Consider the following 9498-nt stretch of genomic DNA (forward strand, 5'->3'; position numbering starts at 1 on the left):
GCACTGTGAATGTTATCAAAGTAGTACAAGTGCCTATAAATGTTTATAAAGACATTGCGGTAGATAACGAGAAAAACGATCTGGATATTCGTGCCTACAAAGAATCGGAAGATCAACTAAAAAAATTGGACATCTACAAAAAGAATATTCAAAATAACATCATTCCACAGTGTAGATAATTGCAGGAGTTTCTAAATACGGAGTTGAGCGGAAAAATCTCAAGGAAAAATTCTCTTGCTGCTCTCGACATCAGTAAGTGGAAAATGCAAGATATTTTGAAAGATCTCAAGGATTTCTTGCATAAATTAACAGAAGGATTCGAGGTTCAAGAATGTATAACTCGTCTGATGGAGAAGATAGACAGAGCTTTAATCATTATGATTGATATATACGATCGTATACAGGATTACCGTGACAAGAACGAATTAGCCGATTACATACAGAATATTAATCCCAGCAGTACAAGCGACACGGTAATTAAGATTCGTGACGAGAAATTAAAAAATGTTATTTATGAATTGAAAGTAATCATACAGTCTAATATTGTATTGGAAGAGTATGAGAGGGTTATACAGGCAGTCAAACAAACGGCATATCCACTGGCGCATCAGTACTTGGAGAAGCACCAATTTCAGCCATTCGCCGACAGTAATTCGAGCAACATTATATCATTTGTGGCCGATGCTGCGAAGCATTTGAGGGATATAAAAAATAATTTCAGAAATAATCGTTTGCCTAATAAGTATATTAGGCAAAACGCGAGTTTTATCGCTGAAGATAAATATCTTAGAGGTGCCTTCTATACGTGGAGGTATGCTGAAAACAAACATGCCATTTCACAACTTTTGAGAAATAAAACAGTAACACTCAAATCTGACATAAGAGGGGGCTTAGGATTACCGGCAATCAAATTCCGAAAAATAGGTGTCGATTTCAAATTTGCTAATAAAACTGCTGAGCAGGAATTCAAAGAAAATCTAAAAGGCTTCGTTCTGACCTTGGAGCATTTAGGAGATTCACAGTATCAATGCAATAATAGATTCCATACAATAACTAATGATAAACAAAATTTATTTATCGAATTTGCTACATCGGAAGGTAATATGGTTTTTACAAAATTAAAAGAAAATCAAGCTTTTATGACTCTACAGTCCTAAAAATTTTAGTTTTGATTTATTATCACAATACGAAAATATGACGATCGATCTCGCACTAGAAGGCACTGGTGATTACCTTACCAGTACTAATGAGTATGGTAAGGCTGAGATTGACGAACTCTGTAACGGTAATTTATCACTACATTACAACGAAGATAAGACTGTATTGGGATCAACTCTTACTAAACCAGAAAATAGAATAGTTTTGGACGAGATTTCAGGATTAACCGCCAAACCTATCGATAAAGATCAGAAAAATCACCCAAGAAACCGGCGCAGTTTAGGCGATCACGAATTCGAACATGATGTAGAAGATTTATTTTCAACTAGCGGAGCCGGTAGTAGTATGAAGTCTTCGTTCGTAAATAATATTTTCAATTTGATAGGAACTGGATTAGTAGCCTACGAATATTTGAATCCAGTTAATAGAATAAGACAGTGGTTTGCCAAAGACGAAATGAACATCGGTCAAGCTGATTCCTTTGTGCTCGACGGTGGTGTACCTAGAAGCGTGAAAATGCTGAATGTCGAGTTTCCAGCTGCTACGGATTCGCCAAAAGTAGCTAAGCTGTTAATTGACGATTCGTTCGAAGAGTGGGGTGAAATATAGTTGCAAGAGTAATGCGCTTGACGCCAAGGTTGACCCCGTTTTTGCACAGCATCTAGCGTACAGAGAACAACTTAAATGAACATTTCATTCAATATCCGACTCTATTCCTAACACAATGTTTCCACTTGTGTACGTAAAAATACGATTATAAAAAGATGTATGAATACGCGTATAGATGCGACAGTGTACGGATTGTGTACATTAAATTTATCATGTATGAATAAATGAATAAATATTTTTAAAAAAATAATAAAATAAAGTACTTAACTATGTCAAGCTCTTTCTACCTCATACCTTAGAGTCGTTCTATTTTAGTAGGTATACAAATCAGCATCATTGATGGATAAAAATGGCAAATAAAGAAAAAAGGTTATATTCTCATGTAAATTAAAAAAAAAAATAATAGAACTTGAGTATCGTTTGTCTTTAGAGAATAAAATTTATTAATAATCACTAAGGAAATAGTGCTATTCTTGCCCAATTTCCTCTATTCCGCATTGAGTCTATTTCAACGAAATAATCGCAGCCTCTGGAATTCCCCATTTCTTTATCATCTCGAAGAAAACACGGACCTTCGAGAGTGTATCAAAGAAAGATACCAGCATTCGAACAGCGTCAAGCTACAGAGCAAGACCTGCGGGGCTTAGTGCGCCAACATGGCAATTCTGACGAGACTAGTATGCCTTGTGTTCCTGTATTTCTTCTTGGAAACGAGCAATGCAGAGGGAAGAGTCGCATTCAAAGAGAACTGGAACATAACCGGATGGATAACGTACAGCGAGTTCTACGCGATCGAAAACTATTATTACGATCTGACCTACGTTAATTGCGGTGAGTATTTCGAAGGACCAGAGCACAACTGCACTGCAGTTGTGCAGGGACCGCAGTCTGAAATGTCGTGCCCCTTTACCCCGCGCACGTATGACGCAAGAATCATGCGAATTTACCCGCTCGGATCAACAAGGTTAGTGATTTTGTGGATACAACATTTGAGAACCAAAGTGGATCCGAATAGAGAAACCCTCTACATGTGTACCATCTTGGATCTTACTACTTGTCAAAGCAAAGAGCTGGTTATCCCATCTGCCCGCAGTATAATGGCTAGCGTGTTTTTCACATCATACAACGATTCTTTCGATATTGCGATTCTCTGTGACAACGATAGATACTGCAAGTACAACATCGATGTGGATGGGAACATCACTTCGAGCGGTATTTCTAAGTCAGAATTACGGTTGTATTATGATGCTTCTCGTACTGAACGCACAACTCTCCGTGCGATAGAAAGTTCGACTGATAAGAGGCTCAAACTCTACCTGCAGAATCGCTATGATGGAACTTTGAGAAGTAAATTAAGGAAACCTGACGGTAAGCCAGAATCAAGCTAGATTTTTTTACATCAAATCTTATTGTTTCGATGTATTACTATGTATTATTCATTTATTGTATGAAAATGAAACTTGATGACAATATAGCTACGTATTTGTTTGCAGGTTCGTGGCAAATGTTAGCGCCATTCTATAAGAACTCTGGTGTATTCAAATTTGACTCTTTAAATAGCGAAGATGATGAATACCTGATGAATGTTATGTCAGATTCAACCGCTCATGGGAGGATTAGCATCGCCGCAGCCATACACACTCGAGCCAAAGTCTGGCAGTTTGATCAAGAGGGTAATCTCAAACTAAAAGCGTTGATTGAGCACGAATTTTTTGTGAGTTATGTGAGAGTTCTCAATACGGCCGATGGTGGATTGTTCCTATTAAGTATGGATACGGGTAACAGTCGATTGGAAAAGATTTATAATAAGAACTATAAAAAATACTATTTGACAAAAGTCGCTGCTGATGGAAACATCACCGGAACAATACAGAACGCTGCAGATCCGGATGTTAATCTTAGCAGGCGCACACAAGTTCAGCTGTTCGAGAACGACGCGAACGAGTACTGCGTCAATTTTCAAAACACTGCTCATTTCTATCTTCGGTCAAACGTGCGGGAGCGAAGTAGCGAAGGAGTGCGCCTAGTGATGTGCTTTAAAGACAGCGAGTTTTTCGTCGATAAAAATTATTTCATTTGATTTTTCATTTTTGTGAATGTCTGAAATTCTTTGATCTAAAAACTGACTCTTAGGTGACTTTTCCCGACAAGCAATAGCAAAAATTATGGTAACATCTGAGCATTTGTGCATACCCTGTGAGATACTATATTCAGAACGATTCTCTTAGTGTGGTTTCATAGGCGCACAAAGAAATCAATATACGTATAGGTATCATCTAAAAAAATATAGTATGCACCAAGGGCCTTATTTCGATTGTTACAATACTTGTTTTTTTGCTCTGAAGCGCACTTATCTTTACTTCAAACTGCAAACTCAAAAGTCAATCTAATAAGGTCCACTTTTTACGCGATTATGTGTGATTCTATTTCGAACTATGTCCGAGAGCTACTTTAAAATAAAACTATTTTGCTATTGTATACATACACACTCCGTCGAAAAATCATTTATAAATATGAGCACAAAATTGTAAAACAATTGACAAAAGCTATTTCGTGTACTAAACTTTAATTAAAACAAAACCATTATAGCTTGTACTCAGTAACCTCCTTAAACTGATTAATTTTCATACAAATATATATTATATAAAAATTAATAAACTGATTTTTACCAATACTCTGTTCAGTAAATATAACTTATTTCAATAAAATGTATACAAATTACGTGTTTCTAAAACATTATGAATTCAACAGTATGAAAGGAATGAGATCACTTGTATACATACATATCGCGTGTACTTATTAACATTCTGTTAAAAGTGTATTCTTCGTATTGTCGACATTGCTAACATTTTATTTTTCATGGTTTATGGTTAATTATCATTTGTATTTATTTCATGCTTGCATCTAATATTATGGCCTGTATTAAATGATCTATGTGTTTTTTAATAAAAAAATATTGGTCCTCAAGAATAATAAATAAGACGGTGGCGAACATAAACTACTTGTGTGCTGCCCGTATATAATTCTACATCTGAAATTTCAAGGTTTAATACTGGCTCAGCACGTGTCAAAGATAAATAGAGTTAGTATAATCTTTCTTCTTTTCATATGCAAATGAGTATTATTGTTTATATTTTAATCAACCGAAAATAAAACGGCAAAATTGTATTAACCAATTTTTCTGAAATGTTCGTTTCTTACATCTGCAGAATTGCAAAAAATGTAAAGTAATTTTAAGCATTAACTCGCAATAAATACATTTTTTTTTTGATAATTAAATGCTAGTAGAAAGCCTTTAATTCGCTTGAAAAAGTAAACTTCCTTTGAAGACGGCACTTTTATATGACTTGTAAGTTAAAAAGGCTTATAAAAGAATCAAAACATAAACAGCGCATGTGTCAAAGATTAGTATATGACTTATGGCTTTCATATGCAAATTAATATACTCTGATATCAACGTTCTATTCAATACGTGAAAAATATTCCAATAAAATGTATACAAAATTACAAAGTACTTGATAACAGCTGTTGGAGCCACGTTATCAAATATTATTTCTTTTTTTTCAAGATTCGGCAGCATATAAGATAAAGCCTCATTTAAACCAGTCACTAGTCGTTCTTATTCGTGATTCTGTTAAAAGTGTATTTCTCAATATGGTCAATGATGCGAATAACATTTTATTTTCAATGGTATTTAACAATTATTATTTGTATTTATTTCACGCCCGCTTCTATAGACTGCTAATCTAAAAAAAATCGTAATTTTTTGTGATTGTTTTTTTTTCTATTTATAACTTAAAACTTATAAAATTAAGTAACTTAAATATAAAATATATGGTTATTTTCTTTTAGAGTCAAGAACTTTTTTATGCTTTTAATACCCACACTAGTTATTGTACTGATAAAAAAATACTGTACTTATAATGCGAAATAACCACTTTTCTTTGGTTACGACTACTATGGTTTTGACATTAAATATAATATTGTATTTTAAGTTTATTCTAGTTCCGAGTTATTCGATAAATCTGTAATTTTCGATTTCGAGCCTATCAAAATACGCTATTTTGCACGAGGATTAAATTTTAAGTCTTATATTGATATCGCGTATTAACTATTCCACGGGTTGTTGAATCGAGACTTTTCCTAATTATAAAGGATTATTTTGGATACAAATCACTTAAAAATTTTTTATTTTTGTTGAAAGTAAGTAAATATTTACAGCTAAAATAGCTCAAATTATCCGTACTTGGCGCAACCTTTTGATCACTAGTAAAATCAACGTATTGTATGGAGCGGATAACTTTTTTTTAATAAAATTAATTGATTAAGTTCTAGGTGACGAGATAAACAGACTGTATGTACCGTCGATATAAAGGCAATTTTGTCAACTATTCACATTCTTATGAATCAGTCAGGCATGAATATAGATTTTCTACAATAAACACAGTTTATCGTAAGTAATAAAAATAAATCCATCAATGTTTTCATATTGCAAAAAATAACGAAAAACTTTGTTTACAGTTCCCATTTTTTAGAGGCTGAAGAGTAATATTGTAATTTCTAATATCCTTTCTCGCGAGCTCTTGCAAAGAAAGTTTTTTTATACTTTATAGAAAAGCTCAGTCACGTGTATAAACAGAATAATTTAAGAACTCAAGACTCACATTAAAAGAATATACTGCTGACAAATACATATCCGTATAAGATGGAGAATAAACAACAAATTATGAATAGCAAGCCACTAACTATGCTAGATATCCTTAATAGTTTAATTGAAAGTAAAATTGAACCTGGTACTCCAAAAAATATAACACTGGTACTAGGGCTCGCTGGTTCACACAAAGGTGATCTTATAGAATTTCTTTCTGGAAACAAGCAATCAAACAATGATTTGGACGAGCCTACTACTTTAAGTACAGCATTTCCTGGTTTGACAGTCATTAAGAAGACAAATACAGCATTTTACGATTATCCTAAGTTTGGCGGGAGCAAAACTGTAGAAGAAGAAACATCTGCAACATTTTTGCTCAACAAAATAGTAGATTATGCTAATTCGATTAAACTGATTTTTGCTATTCCTGAATCTAAAAATAAATTAGGTTTGGATGATGAACATATCAACTCATTAATTGACGAATCTGTCAAAATAATAGAGAACTTCGACAAGCTTAAAGATGGCATTGCTCTTGTGGTGACGAGAGACGGCAGCAATAATGCAGTTTCTGATAAAGATTTCATCAAGGACATTACTGCAAAATTGATGAATACTTCAAAGAAATACGCTATGTCTGAAACATCTTCTGCTTTGAAAAAGCAAAATTTTATTAACATATTACTGAAAGAGAAAAATGGAATCCATACAAATATAGGTGTTTTCAAAAAATCTGAAAGCAAAGCATTAGAAGTTAATAATAAATCGTTAGGAATGGTAATTAATGCAAATACCAAATTTGTTAAGCACGATAAAAAAAATTTTCAGTGTGCTTCCTGTTTGGATAAAATGATGAATGATCTACGATCTGTTTTATCTAACAGCCTAGGTGAAACAAAACAATTAGTATTAAAATATTTTGAGAGTCTGGAGACTAATTCAGAAGATTTTAAGGATTTAGAAGATAAATATCGCTTAGGAGCACTATTGATTCAAGAATTAAGATACTTTACATCCAATAAATATCTTTTGGCACAATTTTTAATGCAACTTGAAAAAAAATACAATTTTATTCCAAAAAATATTATTCGAAGTATCTATCATTATTGTGAAAATATGAGATTACTTTTAGAAATATCGTTTCTTAAGTCATCGAAATATTCTGTTTTTACAGAAATTGATAAAGAGCATTTGTCTGTTACAACAGAGATTATCGAAAATTTAGAAAAATCACAAGCTTGGTACTCAGCATTAGTAATTTTATATGCTAATTTGAGCAATTATTATATGAAAAATTCTGATAAAATAGATACTCTATATCATAAAGCTAAACCAGAAACTTGTGATGTCAGTATGATTGGTAAAACATACGATGATGTGAAACAGGATATTTCTCACACTATGCAAGACATTTTAAGAGGAATGGATGGAGAAGAATTTCAACAAATGACGTTAGCTGATAATTTGAACTCAGCAAGTATAAGTGAAGCCTGCAAGGCAAAACTGAACGTTTTGTCAAAAATGCTGTATTCGCTGTTTTTCTCTTCCACAGACGACGCGCGTTCATCGTGCTCGGATGGCATATTGAAAATAGAAGGTCAGTTCGTCAAACTGAGCGACGTTCCTGCTGAGATAATACAACATCGAAAATGCGATGAAGATGACTCTAATGTAAAAGAAATAAGATTATTTGCATCAAATAGAGTTTATATTGATGAAGATTTGCACGTAACTGGCGATGGGATTCAACTTTCGATTATAGCACCAACGTGGGAAGTTGTAGGCAGTCGCAAAATAGAGTTGATCGGAAAACCCGGAACGAGTCATACGAACAAAATAGCACCACCCGCAAACTCGAAAATTCCCGGGGACAAAGGAAACGATGGCAAACCTGGAAAACCTGGCGGTCCTGCTGGAAACTTTTTAGGTATCGGCTTTGAATTTATTCATGGCAAAAATCTTAATATCTCTGTCATAGGCGGAACCGGTGGGCCAGGACAGAAAGGAAGTAACGGAATAAGTGGTGAATATAAAATACCCTCGAACATAGAAAACTCGTTAGAACCTGAGCGGGATATTAACCGCTGCGTGAAAATTGAAATTCCAAAAAAGTGCCAATGGGTCAATCGAGATCAGACCAGATACCGTGATGATTTATGTACTTTCACATGTGACGATGACAGATATTCATGTAAAGATGGAGGAGATGGCGGCAAAGGTGGAGCAGGCGGAGAAGGGGGAAAACCTGGAGAACGTAAGCTGATTGAATTGTCCACAAAGTCGAATATCGTTGGTAAGAGTTCTGAAGGACTAACCGGCCTGAATGGGGAACCTGGCATTCCCGGAAAACCTAGCAAAAAAGGCATGATTTTACATTTTGGATTAAGAATTCTTATGCCAAGAGATAAAATAAATTATACTTACCGTTGCGACGCACATTATACTTCTGATCACAATATATCTCGTGATGTAACTTGTAACGACGGACGATTTATTAAAGATCATTTTAATTCAAAAGACATCGAATCACCAGAACCAGCAATTGCACGTATATCTGCCGATGCCATAAATGATTACAAATTCTATTTAAGAACTGTCCTGGGTGATGAATCCCATGGAAACGTTCGAGGTAAACTACTGACAGATTTTATAAATAACATAGAACAGAAGAATGCGGTGAAAGAACTATATCATGCCGTAGAATTCGCTGAGGAGCTTAAAAGCTTGGAGACTCAGTTCTACAAGTTGCACAAAGAGTTTTCATTTTTGCCGTTTTACGAGTCGTTATTGAATAGAATCACTGAATACGCTGATCAGGTTCATCGACAAAGGCAAAAGAAACATTACAATAACCATGAAAAGCGAATCCTCGAGGACGAAAGTGAAGCACTTAGATACTTGTACACGGCGACGTTCAGTAAAATTTTCAATATTCGAGAAAACAAATCCAGTCACTTGATTGTGGACATTGAAAAGTACTTAGACTCGGCACTGGCTAACATTCAGAAACTAGACGAATATAGACAAATTGACTTGATGAATCAGGCGAATAAAGAATATTACAACTCGTTGGATGAAAA

General features: G+C 34.3%; 1 protein-coding gene across 1 annotated transcript; it reads left to right on the top strand.

The window, feature by feature from the left end:
- Positions 1–2354: 2354 nt before the first annotated feature.
- Positions 2355–4441, top strand: LOC107980838. The gene is made up of 2 exons (XM_016983473.3): positions 2355–3135; positions 3261–4441. The coding sequence occupies exons 1-2, from the start codon at positions 2424–2426 to the stop codon at positions 3845–3847; spliced, it is 1299 nt and encodes a 432-aa protein (XP_016838962.1). The 5' UTR covers positions 2355–2423; the 3' UTR covers positions 3848–4441.
- The last annotated feature ends 5057 nt before the right edge of the window (positions 4442–9498 follow it).

This window comes from Nasonia vitripennis, chromosome 3 (genome assembly GCF_009193385.2).
Source record: "Nasonia vitripennis strain AsymCx chromosome 3, Nvit_psr_1.1, whole genome shotgun sequence".
NCBI lineage: Eukaryota > Metazoa > Arthropoda > Insecta > Hymenoptera > Pteromalidae > Nasonia > Nasonia vitripennis.